General features: G+C 46.2%; 1 protein-coding gene across 2 annotated transcripts; it reads right to left on the reverse strand.

Moving 5' to 3' along the window:
- Positions 1-2,931: 2,931 nt before the first annotated feature.
- AKIRIN2 (akirin 2) lies at positions 2,932-20,207 on the reverse strand. Of its 2 annotated transcripts, XR_014691344.1 has the most exons (6): positions 19,685-20,207; positions 8,478-8,621; positions 7,771-7,920; positions 4,835-5,028; positions 3,921-3,992; positions 2,932-3,615 (listed from the first exon to the last, which is right to left on the reverse strand). XR_014691344.1 is itself a non-coding variant. In XM_084514336.1 (5 exons), exons 1-5 carry the CDS (start codon positions 19,899-19,901, stop codon positions 3,605-3,607), a joined length of 594 nt encoding a protein of 197 aa, XP_084370462.1. In that variant the 5' UTR covers positions 19,902-20,201; the 3' UTR covers positions 2,932-3,604. The 2 variants fall into 2 exon arrangements, 1 of the variants encoding a protein (XP_084370462.1); XM_084514336.1 differs by lacking the exon at positions 4,835-5,028 and having other exon boundaries at positions 19,685-20,201.
- Positions 20,208-20,699: the final 492 nt, after the last annotated feature.

Raw genomic sequence — 20,699 nt, forward strand, 5'->3', positions numbered from 1 at the left:
GATGGTACAGCTGTGAAACTGTCACCCTGAACAAAACCCTGGTGCTAGGGGTCTAGGGCTTCTCTCAATTTATTTTACTACTGTTTGCTGTAAATATTCCAAATTCACCCTCGCATACCCTAGCTGAAATACATACAGGAAGAGTGGAATTGGCTGTATGTATGTAATTTAAAAATTTAGTTTCTACAGTTGCCTGCATAGTAGCACATTCTGCAGCCACCCCAGGAACCCTTCCCTGTGCGCAGCGCTTGTGAAAAGCGAGGCCAAAGCTGGCACTGTGATACCAGATCTGAAACTAAGTGCAAACCTCGCTCACCTCTGAACCAGTAACCGTACGGTGTTCTTCAGCACCCTCAGCTGTCAACAAAAGCATGGCCCAAAGTTAAACCTGGAAGTCACTTAACTGCTGTTTGAAGCATTTCCTATTTTCTCTGTTCTTCTATATCAAGTATTTTGTTCCTGATACCTCTACTGGTTTCAAACAACAAGAACGTGAGAGTTTTTAAGAGAAACTAGAAGATCCACGGTGCCTACTACAACAGCAAGTAAAACCTGGTGTTAAAGGCAAACATTCACCCTCACATTTTTCATCGCATTACTTCCATGCAAAGGTCACAAGAAGAGCATAAACTCTTAATATTTTTCCAGTTTAAATGCTTTTCTTCCCCGCTGCAGAATCACTCAGATAAATCCTTCCCAATTCCCAACTGAGGACTGGAGAGAATCCTTCCCAAAACACAGCCTCTACCCAGAATCTGGTAACGGTCTTGCTGTGCTGGAGTGCTTGAGCAGACCTCAAGCATCAGCCCACCAGATTGCACCAATCTCCTTCCTTTTCATCCCTGAAAAATGCTGAAGAACCTCCTGGTTGTACCTTTCCTATCTAGACAAAAATCCACACACAGTATGTGCTGCTTTTTCAGTTTACAGTAACCAAGATCTGCTTGAAAAGAATTTAAGCGTCACTATCTTAAAAACAGGTTAACCAAGATCTTTGGTTTCCATCTGTAAAGTTGCAGTCAATTGTCCTCAATTTGCTTTGCTTTTGGACTGCAGTTACACACAAATTGCAAAATCATCAACAAAAGCTCTGGAAACCACAAAACCCAGCGCCAAGAATACACTAATTGTTGAGTCTTACCCACTTCTGCTTTACTCTAAGCCCTCCAAAACACCACTGAAAAGGTTCTCCAAAGCAGGTGTTGCTTTTTTTTAAGCACCACCCTACTTCCTCACAGAACCTGAGATTTCCTATGCTGTTTTTTTCCCCCAACAGTAATGGAGCAGCCAACCATTTCCCCACTGAAGAACAAGCTACCTGTTAGAACAAGCCTTTCACGCGACAGCCATCGCATCAGACATTAATCACTGAGATTAGAGAAAGAGCCAGTCTGAAATCAAACAACAAGCAGCAGGTAAAAAAAAAAAAAAAAAAAAAAAAGAAACTTTTCAAAGAATGCGACCTCATTTTCAAAACAGGCACAAATTAGGCATACCACGGCTGTGAGCCATGAGCACCCATGGTGGCATTAATCAGCCAGAAGCCTGTTTGCTATGCGTTAATTTGGAGCAGCACAGGAATGACTGGGTGCTAGCATGACATCACTTCTTATTTATAATAACTCTTAATATCCCAAAGGATAAGATAAGCCGAGACAGAGAGGCAATCACAATGGCTGGTATTTTAATTCTACCTCCAATTATCAGTTAGGCACATACTCTTCCCTATCAAGCCAGAACAAAGATCTCCTGGAGCACCGGAGATACAGGAGATGCATCAGGAGGCTGGAATCTGGGTAGTGGTCCACCCAGAAGCAAGGGCTTTCCTGCCCTCAACAAGTTAACGCCAGGAGGAGGCCCCAAAACGAGCAGGAAGGAGTGGGGCTGAGAACCCCGAGGCAGACAGAAGTTAGGTTTGAGGTTAGCAGAACCGTGATCGTTCAGTACTCAGTACTGGAAGAGCCACAAGAGCAGTCTGGCAGAGAGCTCTGACAGTCTGAAATACGGGTTAAGAGGAATCCAAATATTAAGGTCAGGCAGGCTTCAGGGAAGCGTGCAGAAAATCCTCAGAGAGCACAGCTACATGCGTAATTTTGGACTCCATCACTGCCAACGGAATGGAAGTTCACTAAGAGCTAGAACATGCTGGGCTCCTCTGAAATCATAACCAACAGCATGAGCCAATTAATGCACAGATCTACCAGGCTCCATGACATTTCAGCTAGAACTTCCCCACTCATCTGAAGTGGTACGAAGATCCAGTACGCACAGACTTCCACTTAAGCAGAAGTTGACATTAGGTAAGTTAATTTAGAGAGCAGTTTAATGGAAGGATTACTTTAAAACTGCTTGTAAGTCCCCAAAGCAGATAATCCGAGTCAGGTGATGAGCAATACTCCTACCCGTGGCACAGAGCTCTGGAATTACCATGCAGTAACGTTTCAGTCACTCGTGCTGTGACTCAGAATGACACAGGCAGCAGCAGCCACCGCTTACACAGCAGTTTGAGAACAGCTGAGCGTATCTAACAACAAACTCCTAGGCCCAGAACACGCAGAGGTTGCACGCCTTCGGCTCCTCCAACACCTAGGGAGCTGCAGCTTGTGGTGCAAGCACCTGCTGTGAGGACCAGACTTCCTTTGGTGTCACTTCAGGCTGAAGGAAGATGAGCACAGCTGCTTCGAGTCAGCTGCAGTTAAATCAGGATTGTGTCAGTTGTGTCTCAAACACGCTGCCCTAACTGAAACAACACAGCCAATCTAAGAAGCGTTTCTTGGCCTCTGAAGATTTATGTGAGGTTTCCATCCACTTCCTTTCCTGAAATTCTGACCCACCCACTACTGCTAGTAAATACAGCTTTCATTTAAACACTCAGATTTAAGTTTATTCATACACAGCAAAAGTTCCACCTGCATATTAAAAACAAACAGATTAGAAGTAAATGTTTTATTCTTCCAACTAAATTCCAGTACTACAAGGGCAGTAAAACAATGATACACTGAAAAATTGCAGCAATAAACATTTGTTAAAGACTGATAGAATAAATAAAAACTACAAAAATGAGAAATCATATAAACCCATTCTTAACCCCCAAAAAAAGTCATGGAATACAGAAATGCCCTCCTTCACTATTTCACAGGCAGTACTGTGGGCTATTTGCTTAAAATTGTCCTGGGATTACATTCTAATTTAACTGTGATTACAGCTCTGTTGTAGTGCACAGTTATGAAAACCACACTAACTTCAGTCAGAAGTGTCATTCTACATTTTTATTTACACAACCAGTGAAGGGCAACTTCTAGAACACCAGCTTTAATCCTTTACTTTTTCAAACTTATTAACATAAGAAGCCAAATTGTAATGATACAGCAAATGAGGCCACTGGTATTATTACAGGTAGCAAAGGTCCACATCCAGGTGGTACTGACATCAGGGAGCACTCCAAAACCAGTTGCTGCATAAGAGTGGTTGCCACTGACAAAAGCTTGAAATAACCTGTGTTCACAGGGGGAAAAAATATGGCATTGCTGCAAGTCATTACTGGGACAGCTTGCAACAATAAAACGGGGTGTATAGGGCAGCCCACGTATGCAGAAAGTATGATTCATGAAACGTCTGAAAAAAGAAAAAAACGAGAGTTAGTGGTGAAGGTAACAAAAGGCAGGGCTATCACAAACCTGGTACAGCAACACCAAAACCTTCCTCAAAATCAAAAACCAGCACGTAACGGGTGACAGCTCTGCATATTTTAAAACCAAAGCTGCATTTTACCGCACATCTTTTCAACCTCCATACTACCAACATGAAGTATTTTTGCCCTGGGGCCTTGTCGAAGCTCAACAATGAACAAAGGCCAGTTAAACCATTGAGCATTTGGTAACCCAATGCTGCTGTAGGAACCGGAAGGAAGGGATACTCACAACTGGCAGGCTGTTCTCCATATCGTCGCATGATTTGATCATGCGTGAACTTCACAAACGCGTCGTATTGTTCTGCAAGCATGAAGCATAGAAAGTGTGAGTATACTAAGTTTAACCCAGGCTGAAAAATAGTCAAGGCTACTTTTTATACCGTACAAATCAGATCAATTAAACACACATCCACTAACAGCAGTTTTAAGCGACTCTGCACAGTTCATAGCTGCCGTTTCTTTTCCATCCCCCACGAACAACAATGCAGCACGTCCCCTTAATTAATAGAATTTCCCTTAGAAAAACAGTTAATATTACCAAGGATAACTGTGCTGCACAGACACAAAGACCTCGATACACCCAGTACATGCTAAGTGTCAGAATCTTATTTTGAAGTAACTGAGAATGCCCATTTCACAGACACTAACAGGGGTGGAGCAGTTACACACAGCCTTACGGTCAGTGCTAGGGTTGGAAACATAACTTGTCTCTGCTCCTGCCCTGTCCAGATGTAGACCCAAATTAATTTAATGGTATGGAAACAAAGTAGTACAGGAAAGGGACTTGCTACAAAGTTAGAAAGTCTTTATTGTCACTACCCAAAAATGAAAAGCAAAAGGCAAACTAAAAGGATGAGCTGCTAAGTGACTAGCACTTGGCTAATCCCAGCCACAGAAGTAGCCACGCTGGGAGACACGCAGCAGGCTGCGGACTTCATGAAAACAGCTACTGCGTGATCCAAAATGAAATTCAGGTATCAAACATTCGTTTAGCTTTGGACTAAGCACTGCTCTTTCCCAGACAGGTTATTTCTATACACGCATACATACACTCGCAATACTTTATTCAGCTTTAATACTGCACTCATCAGCAGGATATCACCTTTCAGAATTAGGAAATTGAACAAGGAGAGTAATATCTACCAGATGCCGCTCCTCTCCATTCCCCTTCCTCCCTTGTGGAAAAATACATGTGCAGCAATGTGGGGTGTTCTGAGAAAAGGGCAAGGTCAAAGAAGGCAATCTTCAACCAAAAATGCAGTTACATTGGTAGTGGTTCCTAGTCCCACAGGTTTGCCCCATTAAAGTCCCCATCCTCTTGCAGGGATGAGCTTCACCTTTGAAGTAAACAGCGTGTCAGTAATCAGCAAGTAGTGCAGCAGCAGCAGCCCCATTACGGACCTGACTCAGGGAGCTAAGCACATTCACCCTTGCCTGAGCGGGCCCAGTGTCACGGCAGCCACTTCCCCTCTGCCCACAAGCAGAAGCTCTGCTTCAGTGCAGTTCTGACTGATGGCTTTGCTGCAGCCATGTGAGGATCTTGGCCAAACAACAGAAAAACACAAAGAGCAGATTGAAGGAGTTGTTGCCCAGAAACCATTTCCAAAAACAACAGCAACCAGAACTTCTCCTAAAAGTTATGTATTAAAGGCCAGAAACCATCTCGCAACCTTTCTTCCTGAATGGTTTAAGTCAAGATATACTGCCACTCCTGTAGCATCATCTTTGTTAAAGCATGGCTTTGGCAATGTGAAGAATCCACGGTCACTAAAAATCCCCGTTCCTGTGGCATTCAGCTTGAGGAAGTTAAGCAACCCAAAGGCAAGAGCGAACTAAACTGAAGTGTTTGAAAACCAAAGTGAACAACTGGAAAGATGCTTGTGCAGCTGGAATCCCATAGCACACGTTCTAACAATTTAAGACAAAAGATGGCCATAAAAAGACAATTAATACAGATGTTATTGCTAGACTAACTACTCTAGAACTTGAACCACAGTACTGAAGAGCCATTTTTCACAAGCAGATTCTAGAACAGCTTTCAAGCTAAAGTTTCACAGAGCCCCTTGCACTCCCTCCTCTGGCTTTCCAACCTGCAAAGGATTTTGCAAACCCAACTTTATGCTAACACAGAGGTTTTGAGTAACAGAGACAGAAGGGGAAGTCAGGGCGTTACAGCGATCTGAGTTTTCCATTCATCAAATGCTAACTCTGTAAGAAAGGCAACTCTGCTCAAAAAGAACAGGGCAGAGAGGGAAAAAAGGCAGTATCTGGCTAACTACTTACAAGAAAACTGTGATTCAGACAGGAAACAAGGAAAATACCTGAGATCCAAGCATTTGGTTAAGTCACTTGAAAGAAGCTATTCAATTAAGATCCCTTACTGAATTTCCAGTTACATTTCCATTGATTTCACTAGTCTGTAAGAACGAGGATCACCTTACTGCACAAAGTTTAGAAAAGCATATAATCACCCTGTCAGCAGAAAAACGTTACTGGCTGCCTAAGGAAGGAATTAGTCTAAATTCTTTTGGCAGTCTCTCTTTAAATTCCTATACAATGCTCAAAATTTACTAACAGCTTGATATATGGGATGCAGCAACTTGACCTCTGTCAGCAGTGACTGTAAAAACAAATACACCTCATCTCATCTCACTGTAAACTGCCCCATGCCCCCCAGCAGAAGCCACCCCTCCTTCCTAAGTGACTTTGACACAAAGAGCACATGCAAGGAACTTGCCAGAAGGGTTCCTGCTGCAAAGAAATACAGAAAGTGTCAGAAAGTGTCTGGGGCAAATCTACAAACGTATCTGCTCTTCAACTGGTTATAATCACAGAATCACAGAACTGAAGGGGTTGGAAGAGACTTCAAAAGATCATGATGATCACTGTTAACAGAAAGATGTTTTAAGAGAACAGAAGAAGCTATCCAATTCCTAACACACGGACTAGAAGAAAACTCTACAGAATCCTAGTTCACCAGTCTGAAGCAGGTTAAAAAGAAAAATGTGGAAATGGAACATTAGGCCCAAAGAAAATTAAGTATTTAAGGCTAGTTATGTATTAAAGAGATGTGGATTTAAGAGGGGCTTCGAACTATGCCGGTTTTTACACAGGCTCGGGTGCAGAGACAATACTGTCATGGGCAACCCACAAACCTGGTGACCTTCTGCGTGGCCATACCCACAGAAGGTTTTGCTCCCATGTCTGGATAGATTTGCAAACTTTAATCCTGAGGTGTTTTCAGGTGGGATGCGCAATGGTGGTGGGTGGGTTTTTTAAAGCAGGTTTGCTGCCAAAGAGTGCGCTCAGAAGATACTTGCTGTATTCACACTAACCACTAAGTATTAAACTAGACACCAAATCATATTGTGAAGGCACCTACCTCTGAATGCACCAGAATTTAGGTGCTCAGACATTACCAAAAATGCTCAGAAGTAGAGGAAAATGACAACTAAAGCAAGGTCCTTTTTTCAGTGCTGACATGAACATGATCCTTAACAAAAGGTAAGCTGGCATCAGGCACCAAAAATATCAGCTGAGTGGTAGGAAGTACAAGAATTCAACACACAGGATCAGAAATGCATCTCAACTACTGATGCTCGAGCAGCAACCAAACTACTCCACTGACAGCAGCAAAATGTGAGTAACTGGGAAGAGAAAGGGAAATCTTAGGTACTGTCTCTTGCCAAATTCCAGAAAAAGGAAGTCAGTTCCCAAGCAGGGAAAAAAAAAAAAGTCCTTCACAAAGAGCTCTTAAGTCAGTAAAATAGAAAGTCTTTCTGACAAAAAAACATGAAGAGGAAATGGTCAATTCAAACACGATAGCAAGAGAAAATTCTATCCAAAATAAAACCTCTGTTTCCATTGATTGGTAATACCCAGGAGTCACTGTTTCTATCCAAGGCAGCATAGAAGAGAAAATCCTATCAGAGAGACTACACTTTTTTTTGTCTGTCCCATATACAATCTCATTCCTTAATCAGATTAGGTCAGAAAAAAAACACAGCATATCACAAAAATGAAAAAAAAAATGACACTTTTGAACCCATCCTAGCACATTATTTTCAACTATGAAATACCTGCAAGTTTTGTGGTCAAAATTTCTTCATACTCTTCACGGATTTTCTCTTCACGCTCTTTCAGCAAACGTTCACAGATCATTCCAACTTGTCTGAGAGTAAACAGAGGCTGTTCTTTTTTCAATGGTGATGATGCTGCAGATGAAGTACCTAAGAAAATATTTGGGTATACCAATTTACCACTTGTAAGCAGTTCAGAACCACCGTTATAATCAGTTTTCATCACATCTTTTATATTAAAGAAACTTTACAAAACATTTGGAGAAAAGTTTGTGTCATTTGCACACATTAAAGTAAAATTTAACTGAACACTCAAAAGGAAGACCTCTCTGATTGATAATAGGCATTGGTATCGAAACACCAGGAGTGTTGTTCCACAATGCTACACAAATGGCCACCGCCCCTTACATTCAAGCTCCTGCTTTGTATTAAAATTGTGGCATATTTTTGCAAAGACAGCTGCTCCACAAAAGCCTATTATAAGATCAGCTGCAGGGTAAGCAGGATGGTCTCTTGAAAACCTTAAAAGCTTTGCATCCCACTGACTGCTAAAATAAGAGGGTACAATCTTCCAGATCAATGCGAGTATTGCCCAAAAAAGAAACAAGAAGCGATGAGAAGGTGCCACAGAACATGAGACAACCAGGGAAAATTATTGACTCAGAATCCGAAAACATATAGAAAATTACACAGAATTTTCTGGGTACCTGGCAAAGCTGGTCCAGTAAGGAGAAATGCATGTGGCTGTGCATCAGTAGAACAACAAGGATCTGTCTGCTGGAAGCTATTTTCTAAGTGTCTCCTCTTCTGCATGCGTTTATACTCCTGTTTTATGTTGTACAGAATTTGTTCTAGAAGAAAAACAATAAAAGAATTACAAGGCTAAAATAATTACACTTCAGGATTTTACTTCAGTTTATTTCCACTCAAACGCCCAATACTGTAGATGACCAACAGATGATAAGAGCTAGACTCTTAAAAACATGTCCGAAAAAACGACACCATTTTACCTAAGACGCAAGCCAAATAGTGGAACTTAACCAAAAGGAAGGTAACTCCAGCCTGTTTTCACAAGGAAAACACTAGCAAAGTGTGTTGTTAGTTAGGGGCAAACATCTGTGCCAGAGTACTGCTAACAAAAATTAACAGCAGAACTTTGAGATTTAGGAACCATCAACTGTACGGCACACGTGGGTAAAAAACAAGCTGTGGATCTTCCACTGGCATTCATCACCTGCCCTCCAAATGTTTCATCTGCAATCACCTTTCTCCTCCACACACCACGGGTATCACTCACAGAGCTACGGGGAACAGAAGACTCCAGAGTAACACATCTCCAAGAAATCCCACTCCTCTCTGTGCAGTTACTGCCACACAGGCAGCAAAGGAGAGAGGGAAACCATTTAGACAAAGTATATCTAAAGCAACTACTGCTTAAAACCTCCAAGAACTGGAAACCAACGGGCAAAATAGGAATATATTCCTCAATGTTTCTTCATAGCCCCAGATCTACTCAAATAAACCCTGTGGATGGATCAATAGCCTCTTTTAAATGAAGCATGGCCATTTGTAGGTCAGCATTTGATCACACTGTGAAAAATGCAGCAGGTGCTTTCAGTAACCTCATTTCTGTCGAAATGAGAAATGTCAAGGTAAAAACAACCCTTGCAATAAAACCATCAGCCCTGCGTGCTTTCTCTCTCCAATTCCACGTGACAAAAAGCTCCCGGGAACATCAGTGCCCTGAACGGATATCCCCTGGCTACATCAAATATTTTTAAAATGCCTTCTACCCCCCCTCACCTTCCAGGGGACCTTCACAGAAAGAGACTTCTTCCTTGTGACAGCTCTTAACCACTCAAATACATTTTGAAAAATCATTTCCCTAAGCAATCTGCTTCCACGGGACTGAGCATCCAGGCCTCTGGCAGACAGCTTTCCAAAGCTCACAGCCACACGAATCAGCATCGTTGTGTCAGCACTACAAAGGACTCCACTTGGTTCCTTCCTGCCTCTGTTCATTTCACCAATACTGTTGAAATTTCTCTACCAAATTTCAGCGTTTGAGAACAGACCGTCCTTGAGGTTCCACATTTGCACATTTCCCAGTAAGCAACCAGCCGAAGCAGGTTAACTTCAGCACACAGCTTTTTCAGCTGGTGGCAGAAGCCTGCGCTAGCACAAGCAGAAGCAAATGTTTGCCAACTCCTAGCTCCGAGGTTTAATGATTGTGGTGGGTCTCCAGTTCCATAAATCAATCCAGGAGCTCCCAGTTTATTAGAGAGGAAACCTTCTGCAGTCAACGGGAACATCAGCGCCTTCTCAGCAAAGAAGCTTGTTTGGATTTTGTTCGTTTGTGAAGAGCCCTGCAATTTCTGCCTTGTCAGTCCTGTGCCTACAGAGCCTGCCCAATTTCCAGCCTCCTACAGGGAGAACAGTAACTCTGCTGAAAGCAGCAGCAGCTGCAGAAGGCGTAATAAAGAAATACAATCAGGAAATGAAGGAAAGCGAGGAAGGGGGGAGAAGAAATGTACTCAAGGCTGGCTGGAGGATTTATACTTCTTGTAGGATGGATTTATATATACATACCTCCACTGTGGTACAGAAATAGATAAATCAGGTTAAACCACTACAAAGTTCGGCTTCCAAAACGAAGCAGAATCCCATGTAGGGTTTGTCCCGTGCATACACACCGCATCAGACATTCAGAGGCAGCGTTGCCATGTTTTACTCAACAGCATTATGGCCACCAAACAGTACTTTTCCTCGTAATCCTGTGCTGCTCTAGCCAAGGAGATATTGCTTAGTTGTGAGCGGGAAGTGAGTTAGCTCCTGAGATAACATCTGTCCTAAAGCATGTCCACACCGCAAGGCCGCACGCTGCATCTACACCAACAGACCAACGCAACGCGCCACGTGCTGCCTTCACTGTGACTGCGTGGTCTCGGGCAGGCTTTCCAAATTCTGTATGAACTGCAAAAATGTAAGCCGAATTTGGGGTGTAAAGATAGAAATCTAACTCTTCTTAATATTATATTTACGCAGATGTATTTTCAAACCAGATTGACCTCCAAATTTGTTAAGAGAACTCCACTGACCAGAGTCTGTTTAGCAAGATCACAAGAGTTAAAGCAACAATCATCAGCTAGGTTTTTTCCAGTCCTAAAAACCTCTACAAATTCAAGAGAAAATAATTCAGAGAAAATGTTAAAATGACAGGCAGAAAAGAAGGATCAAAAGCAAGATATACAAGCAGGGGAAAAAAAAAAAAAAAATTATGTGCTGATTTTGGGAAAAGTTTCAACTGGGCCAGGAAATGAAGGGCTGTGCACCAAGGACACACGATTCTATTCAAAATTCTTTTGAATAGTGTGCACAGAAATCTCAATGATATTAGACTGATTGACTGCTTTCACCTACTTCTAATTTGGCAATACTTTTTTTTTTTTTTTTTTTTTAAACTCACTTTCTTCTAATCTTGCTCTGACAACCAAAAGCCTTAAGAAAAGCTACTGACAGGCACAGTGGGACGGCTCTCCCCCCTTCAATAAAAAGCTGCTTTGATGGCTTGCACAGCTGTTAACTTCAGGGAAAGGGCTAAAACTAAACAAATACGGGAGGGAGAAGAGCACTAAGAAGAAATGACAATGCACTGTCTGCACTGCAAACAGCCAGCAGGAAAAAAAGGCTGGAAGTTGAAGTCCTGGCTGCACACGTGAGCACGCAGTTGAGCTCCCTGGGTTACCAGCACTCCTCTATTTGGTCTAACGGGGGATTTAAAGCCCTGCTGGTCAGTGCGTAGGGCACAGGAAAGCGACTGAGAATGCCTCAGGCTTCCCCATTTCCACCATTTGTGACATGGAGACCAAGAGGCTCCTTTAACACACCGTCAAGCCGCTCAATCTGGACTAGTAATACTTCAAATTACACAGGCACATTCTTGCAGCACCCAGGACCACATTGGTACATTCCTTACTAGCATACAGAGGCATAAAATCCATGACTTCAAGCTAAAAGACTTCACTGTGAGGTGTAAACCTGCAAACATTCACAACTGATCTTAAATGAAAATCTTAACAAATTGAAGTCGCTAAACCATTGGATTAAAACTGGCCTAGATTACACTTGTTTGTAAAAAGAACAAACATTTGAAGTAACTACTTAAGGATGCAACTAATGGGCTAATGCATTATTTTTAGAAAAGCATAGAAGACTTAAGAGTATGTCCAAATTCACAGAGGTAATGCAGGCAACACGCATTTATTCACATTCTTAATTTGCATTTATGTTTATGAAAGTGAATGAAGCATTCTGGATTTGCCAGAGTGCATTTACACAAGCACTACATAAAGTGTAAAGCATGATTCTGACCTTAAAATGTATTTATTTTAACTGAACCTAGCAAAGTAAAAGTAGCTGTTGAAATGCATCAAGCCACTTCCAGCATTTACAGCTTTGCTTAGAAAAATCCAGACAAATATGTCTGAGGAATAAACATTTTCTTTAGAGCAGTTTTTATAGAGCATCAGCACACGAAAGCAGCCAGGAAATCCTAAAGCAGCGAGAAGCAAGTAACTTCTGAACAGTACCTACAAAGCTGACATCTGAGTGTCAAGCCCTTTAAAACTCTGGCCCAGTTTAAGTTTAAAAATTAGCAGATCTCATTCTCCAACCTACTTTGGATTCCAGAAAACCTTCCTGCCTTTTCACATCCAGTTTCTTCACTTCCAGTTAGCTCTAGCTATTCTCTCTGCACTGACAACTAAATTAAAGCACTCATTTAACTGGTGTCAAAGACCCGACAGGTTTGCTCCTTAAATATGGAGGCCCAAACTGTCTTTCTTTTTCAACAACGGCATGCATTTTAATTAACAAGTTTCTTTATACGTAGAAATCTAGAACCTGAAAGTGCACTAATTAGAGAAAACCTAAGCTTAAGGTTCTCTAAGACTTCTCTAGAGCTTCTCCAAGACTGTAAAACAGAATTGAGAACTTGAATCATGTGTATTGGAATTGGGTAGGTGTTTTAAACAACGCTTGCATCCATCTTATTGGTGCTGAAGTTCAAGTTGGACACAAGTTCATTGTGTTCCAGGCAGCAATGTTATGTATGAGGTAACAAACGGAATGTACTTAACAGAATCAGACCTACAGCATGGTGGCCCACCTTCGGTTTCATTTTAACTTCACCATCTCTCCCATGCTCGGTGTTTCCCACAGGCTAGGGGTAGCTCCGGAAGCACAAAGAGAGCTCCAGGAAACCCCAGGCAGAGGGGCTGAAAGTGAAAGCCGGGCCTGCTGAAGGCAGGGCAGCAGCAAGGCAAGTCCACGCCGAAATGAAGCAGCACTCCTAAGTGACGCTCCCAATTCAAGAGGACTGTGGAAGCCAGCAGTTAAGCAAGACCATGCCGTGCCCTCCCTTCTCACCCTCATCTAGAAGGCCGGGTTCAATGCCAGGACAAAGGATAAGACTGCTGTGGCCACCGTGACTGTGCACAGCACGGGGATTTGGCCACAAACACCTGGAACACAATGAAATGCACAGATACTCTCTCTCATCCGGAGTGCTGCCTGCTAGGAGCATCATGTGAAATCTTCATGGAATCTCGCGTTCGGGTGACGGATGGCACTCGCCCAAGCCTCCTTTCCAAATCCGAGCTATGATTCAGGGAAACAGAATTACACATTGCAGTTGCTTTCGCACGCAACGACGAGAGGTGAAAAGCTGAAGGGGCAATTCAGAATTCACGTTTGACAACTGAAATATGATCTGTCACACTGATGCATTACCAAGCCAAATATTTACTTCCTGGGAGTGATGTCTACTTCTCACTTCCTCTAATTCATGACAAAAAGACGAGAAATTATTTTTTCCCCCAAGTTCTGTCATCTAATTACTTCATCCTGACCTGTAATTACCCAGAAATTATGTACAAGGGAAGCAGCAGTTCAATCTGAAAAGGTAACAAGGCAAACAATTATTTTCTCCATTTTAATAACCTCTTATCAACTACAAAGGTGCTGATTGTTTCCCCTGAAGGATTTTTCTTCTTGGCTTGCTTTTCAAACCGGCAGTCTCGCATCGCAGCTCCCAGCTTCTCTCGTTTAGCTGAGGGAAACGTTGGCAGCACAGGGAGGGAGGTGACTCAGTGGGCTGCAATCAGAGCAGCAGTTTTCCTGCCCTGAAATGGGACCTGCAGCTCGGGTTTCCGCTTGCAGTGTCCCCGTTCAACGTACGCGTTCGGACCTGAACCGTGCCTGAGCTTTCTTCCAAGCGAATCCATCGAGCGCTACCCCCACGGCAGCAGCGCGCATCTTAAGGGCGTTAGGTCCTGAAGTATAACCAGTGCCCTACTTCAGCCTCCTCTCCCTTACTCAGCATTTCGTTGCTGCCACCACATTCCTCATTGTGATCTCCCCACCGCACTCCTGACACACCAAATCGATCTGAAGCAGCTCACTGCCCCTAAGGACAGCGCTGCCGCAGAGCGGTGGGTTCACAGCGTTCCTCCCTGTTTTATCTCATACAGAGTGTCCGCAGACACAGCGGAGAAATTAAAATGATCCAGCTATTCTACTCCTCTTCTCGCTCTGGTCACAGCCATCCATCACTCCAGCTACGTTTCTTAATTAGGCATGGTGCGGTAGGCTCCGGTAATCGAACGGATACTTTTGGAAATCACGTTCGTCTCAGAGGAACACGCTCCAAGACAGAAAACCCTGTAACGGGTCCGTGCTGACACTTCACAGCCGGCATTTCCAGCTCCAGAAGCAGCTCATGCCGGGTCCTGCGAGATCCAATTACTCTCCTTCCCAGCCCGATGAAGGTTCTGGTTCTGCCACGGCAGCCGTGAGCTCATCCTGCCAGCGCGCTATTTCAGGAAATCCCAGCTCTCCCGATCGAGGGCTTGAGCAGCGAAAAATAAATCAAGCAACGCAAAATGTATTAGATACAGCAATTAGGTCTTCCTCTTCGTGCACCAAAAAATGTCACGTTGCGTTTATCAGACTCGCCACTGGAATGAAAAAACTGCTTCGACATTTTACAACATCTAAGTCCAAGGGTATTTAACATTTATAGACACCACAGGCATCTATACAGAAATTTCTCATATAAATTAAATGATCAAGACCAGATGCAGCCATTAGGATCCTTCCCCCTGCCTTTTTTTTTTTTTTTTTTTTAAAGGGGTGGGAATGTTTTGTTTTTAAAATCCTGATGGTTTCTGCAAAAACTGGAGCACAATGAGAAGCCTGGCACCTTGCCATGGCAATTTAGCAATAAATACACATGCCAATAGATGTTAACAAAACAGAAATGAGGCAGAAAGCGATGCGGCAGGACCTACACTCCTCGTTGCGAGGCTGCTACGTTTGTCCATTTAAAATGCAAACCTGGACGTGGCCGCTACCCAAGCACAAGTTTCAGAGAGAAGTCCCTCTGAGTTTGCTCAAGAGGGCGACAGAAAGGTCACGGGAGGACAGCCCACGGGGCAGGCCAACTGCTCTTCCTACTCCAAAAGGTCAAAGTCATCTATCTTCTTGCCTACCTTTGAAAATTAGTGCTAATTAGGCCACTTTTTCCGATTCTTCTGTCAAAGGCCTTGTATGGAAGATGTTTCTCTATTTTCTGTTTGTAAACCTTGGGTCCTCTCCCAGAGGGCAGGCTCTTCCACCTCCGTCTCTGTGCCATCTCCCACCAGAGGTTTGCCAGGGGGCTGCCATGAAGCACCAATTCCCCCATTCCTATCCCCTGCCACCTTCCTGACATGACCTCCGCCTGGCTTTCGGCCAGTGACCCGAGGTGAAGACTTCTCTCCGTAACCCCAGCCGTGCAGTTTTGGGTTTGCAACCCCGGGGAGTTACTGGGGAAACGTTCAAGCAGACGGATGTTTCAGATGGAGAGGAGCGTCGCACACACAGATCCAAGAGCTTGCTTGGGGATTTTTAAGAGATTTCACAAACTTGTTTTTAAATGCAGCATTCTTCTGGACTCTACAAGGTTCTGGCTGCAATTTCACCTCAGATTTTGAAATAGCAGTAGGCAAGAAAGCTGCTGGGCTGGGTTTGTCTTCTCAGCTACTGTGTACCACGGACAAGGGGATTTCAGCTCCTGCCAACATTATCCCCTCTCACCCTTGGCCGCATGGTTTTATCTGGACTGCGTTTCCCACTGCAGCTTCTGTCTCAGAAATACCCAGGCGTGCAGGCTTCCTGTGCCTTTCAATTCAAGAAAGGCCTCGAATGTCATTTCTTCATGTATTGATATGGATCTTATTTCAAATTAAATATTTTATTCATATGTTTATAACATTTTCTTGCCCAGACTGCAATCTTTCTTCAGGGTAAACCCACAGCCAGGATTTACACCAAAGTCAAACTCATCTGTGGGATCTGACCAGGAGGAAACTCCTCAGAGGACACACTGCTTTGGGATCAGGCCCTCCCCATGACGAGCGTACTTTGCAGGAGATAATGCCAGATGCTAACAGTGCCATCCAAAAATTAGCAGACGTCCTCACGGAGCATGCTCCTGTAGGCGTAAGGTCAACCCCACAGAAAACATGGATGGCAAAGCCACAATTACAGCTTGGCTGCCAGCTTCGTTGAGAAACTGGAAGTGACCTAACAGCTGTTCAAATAACCACAAAATATTAAAGCACTCTTGTGAGAGATAAATTTCATCTTGAATAAGCCTTCCCTGTCTCAGGCAGCCTTATCGTTTATTTGTCTGCGAGCACTCCACAAAGACAGCTGTTTTCTCATCTGACTGCCCGCACCGCTCGTGGCTCTCAGCACCCCCCCCGATCAATCCCTATTCTGCTTCCAGATAATTCGCTCCTGAAATGATTAACCGTGTGCTAAGCAGTTCTGGTGCTGACAAGTTAAACAGTACCACGGCACAGTATTAGGGTGAAAAAAACACTTCAACATTAACTTAAAACGAAGTACTGGCATCTGGCCTTATGTCCACACCTCTGATTTCATACCGAAGTGATTTTCCTTGCATAAAATTCAGACAGATACCTGCTAAGTGTCGGTGATCTTAGCATTACAGCTGCACCCCGAGAAAACCCTAAGTGAAGTCAACTGAATTCTGGCTATTGTTGCTGAATTTCTCAATATAAAACCGAACAAAACAGTGACTCAACCCGGAACACTTTGAAAATCAGCCTGGAATTCTTTTCAGACAGAGGGCAAGATTTATCCGACACAAATGGAGACATTTGCATCAGAAATGGCCACATAAATTCATTTTACAGTCAATGGGAAGCCATACATATTTCTAAAGCAGGCTTTGCCTCAACCCCAGGCAGAGCCCTGGAACAAACCATCTATGTCTTCCAACTGCCTATCAAGAAGACCACAAATTATTAGGTCAGATGGACGTTTACAAAATTAGATTGGACCAATCCCGCAGAATCTTTGCGGCCCCTTTCAAATGATAAGCTTTATTTTGTCCGCTGATGGCTGAAATTAAATACACCCAATGTCATTACAGCCCTGAATTCAACCGAAAGGCAAAAGCAAGCTACCTCCTTTACGGTGACATTTGCACTAGCGCTGTATAAAGTTTTTTTTTTTTTTTTCCCTTGTCACAGAAACCAGAGGGAGCTTTTACACAAAAGCCACGTAAATGCGCCCAACCTGCACACACATCCAGCCTCGCTCAGGAGCAATCGGTGCCCTGTGAGACATTTTGCTTCAGTGCCCTTCACTTCTCATTACTTTCCATGCTGCCTTCCATAAAACATCCTCGCCGGTGCAGAACCACCTTTTCGCATGGATTACAACCTCCACCTCCGATTTTTTCAAGAGAGGCCTGTATCTGCTCAAGCGCAGTAACGATTTCGTTTTTAAGGGCTTCAATCATTAAGAGTGGAGGCATTACCCCAAATACTGCTGTAGGTATAATCTCTGCTGGAAATTTTATTGATTCGTCTCCTTTCAGCAACGCACATGCACTGGCCAGACAATATTTATATTAAATATTCATCGCCTGAGCTTTCCAAATCCCGATGAAACAAGCCAAAATAAATCATCGCAATGAAGCGACGCTTATCTTCTAGAAAGAATCCAACGGTTTCTGATGTGAAAGGTCTATCTCAAAGCACGTATAATGCCTCACTGTACCGGGGAGTGCAATCCATCACAGCTCTCATCCCAGACCGCTGACTCATTCAAGATCTTTTCCTAGAGGTTCAAAAAATATCAACGCGCTGATGCCAAGTGTAAGTACTTTGTATGCCCTCTATACACTTCCCTCGGAGCATTTTTTTTTTTTCATTTTTGTGAACCCATAAAGAAAAAGCAGCGTTCTCCTGTACGGCTTTCAGAACTAGAACACAGAAACAAGGCACACGGAGGAGATGACAGTCTGAAAATGCATTCAGACTTACTGCCTGGTCAACACTGGCAGCTATCTGGGGCAAAACTTCTGCACAGAAGGGCGTAATGAATGCGAGAGCAGAAGGAATTCCATTGTACCAATTACAGAGGGCTTTTTCCTGCACACAAAGGACACAGACCCACACCTCATCGCTGCAACCACTCATGGCTGCAAGCAGAAACGTTCTCAAGTGCATTACTGGAAGCCACCCACTAGCCTAACCAGAGGAAGGGCCAATCAGCCCTGTGTGCCCAGCCAAGATCCAGTCCTTTCTTCTCTTCCTACTCATTGGTAAAACGAACTTGGTTGATTTTTAATTGACACAATTACACAAGCCGACCCGAAGCTTTCAAGGCCACCAGTTGAATCATCATCATCATCCCTCTCACACGTTAAGCTCGGGGAAGGGTTTCGCTCTCGCCCAGCATCTGGGAGAGCCGAGCAGCTTGCTCGATCCCATTTTCTCTGCCCTAAAGGCAACTCTCACACCAGCACCCGATGGCTCCCATCGCTCGCTTTTCGCAGGGAACTCGAAGGATGCCGCAGGACGGCTCCCCCGGGACGGCGGGGCTGGGAGCGGAATCCCCCCTTTGTTTTATCTGCCTTTTGCCTTTTCCCACTGGCGTTTTGCGGGTGATTGATGACAGGCCGCCCTCCCTCCCTCCCTCTTTTCCTCCCCTCCCTCCCTCCCTCCCCCCGTCTGGGCACGGGGAGGAGGTGCCGCGCCTCGCCTCGGGCCCCCGGGAACGGCCACAACGGCCCCGGGGGTGGGGGACACGATGTGTAGGGGGGATCCCAGACCCATCGGGATCCCCCAGGGAACGGGCACAGCCCCCCCACAACCCCCAAACCTCCCCCCACGGCAGCCCCGGCCCCGCCGCCCCCTCCCCCAGCCCCCCCCCCAAGGCATTTCCGCAGTCCTCGCCCCTGCGGCTCTGCCGGCCAGGAGAAAAAATAAAAAAAATAATAGTAAGATAAAACGAGCCGTAATTATAATAAATAAATAAATAAATAGGAAGATAAATAAATAAATGAAGCACAACCCTCCCTGCCGAGCCCCCCCCCCCCTCCTTTGCCTCGGCACCGGCTCAAGCCTCCCCCCCCCCCCAACCCCATACCCTCCCCCCCCCCCCTTTCCCCTTTTCGGGTCCCCCTTTCCCCAGCGCCCCCCCACACCCCAAAAACACCCCCCCACACACCCCAATCCCCTTTCCCCTTTCCCCAGCCGCCCGCGCCGCCCCCCTCCTTTCCTTCCTCGCCGTCCCTCCTCCCCCTGCGCTGCTGCAAACGGCCATTTCTATTGTGTCTCTCCCCGCCGCCGCCGTGCCAAGCCGAGCAGGGCTCCCCCCAACCCCCAAACCCCAAACCCAGCCCCAAACCCAACCCAACCCCCGGCTGCGACACAAAATGGCCGGAGGGGGGGCGCCGCGCCCACCCCAACCTCCCCTTTTTCCCCTTAAGAAAATAAAGACTGGGTCTAAACTCGTGAAGGAAGGAAGGGGGGGGTTCCCCCGAGCCCCTCACCTGTGGTGAGCCGCGACGACACCTCCCCGAAGGGCGAGGGCTCCATGCGCAGGTATTTCTGCGGGGAGGAGGCGGCGGCGAAGGAGGAGGAGGAGGCCGAGGAGGCGGCGGCCGAGGCCGGGGCTGACAATGGCGCACATCGCCTCCGCTTCGGCGACGCTGGGCTGAGCAGCGGGTCGAAATCCAGAGTCCTTTTCAACGTGGCGCCGCACGCCATGGCGCCGGGGAGGGGGTGGCGGTGGGGGTGGCGGTGAGGGGACGGGGACGGGGGGGGGGCGGCCGCCGCCTCAGCGCCCTCCGCCGCCTCCCGCTCGGCCTCTCCCCGGGCCCCCCCCGCGGCTCCTCGGGCTGCGGCTCGGCCGGGCGGGCTCCCCCGGCTCCGATAGCGGCCGCGGCGGGCAGCGGGGTGCCGGGGGGGTGTCCGGGTGCGGGGCCGGGCCCCCTCAGCCGGGCCGGGGCCGCCGATGAGGGGCGATGGCGGCGGCGCTGCGCTGCGCTGCCCGCCTGCCTCCCGCAGCCGGCAAGATGGCGTCAATAACAACGCCGCGGATTCAAACGGCAAGCCCGCCGCACCGCGCACGCGCCGCCGGGGGGGGAGGGGGGGGAGGTGGGAGGTGTAGTCCGCGCCCGCCCCTCTCCGCCGTTTGACGCAATGGAGGAGGCGCGGCGGAGAGGACTACAAATCCCGGCGTGCCCCGCGCGGGGTTTCCGGGGTGCCGGTTTAAATCCCCCCTCGGCGGGGATGGCGGTGCCGGCCCTGAGATGGCGGCGCCCCCGGGGAGCCCGAACCCCGGCTGAGCCCCGAAATGAGGGCAGGGCGCGGGCAGCAGCCCCCCAGCGGCCTGGGGCGGGCAGCCCGAGCTCAATGAGCCCCTGATCACCGCTCACACGCGGCGCCGTGCCTGTGGTGGCACCTGGCCGTGTGGCGATGCCCGGTGTAACCCAGGTTTTCAGCGCTGGGGTGACCTGGCAGAGCCTTCCCGCAGCAAAAAATCCAATAAAAATAGAAATACTA

The sequence above is a fragment of the Aythya ferina genome (assembly GCF_964211825.1).
Source record: "Aythya ferina genome assembly, chromosome: 3".
Classification (NCBI taxonomy): Eukaryota; Metazoa; Chordata; class Aves; order Anseriformes; family Anatidae; genus Aythya; species Aythya ferina.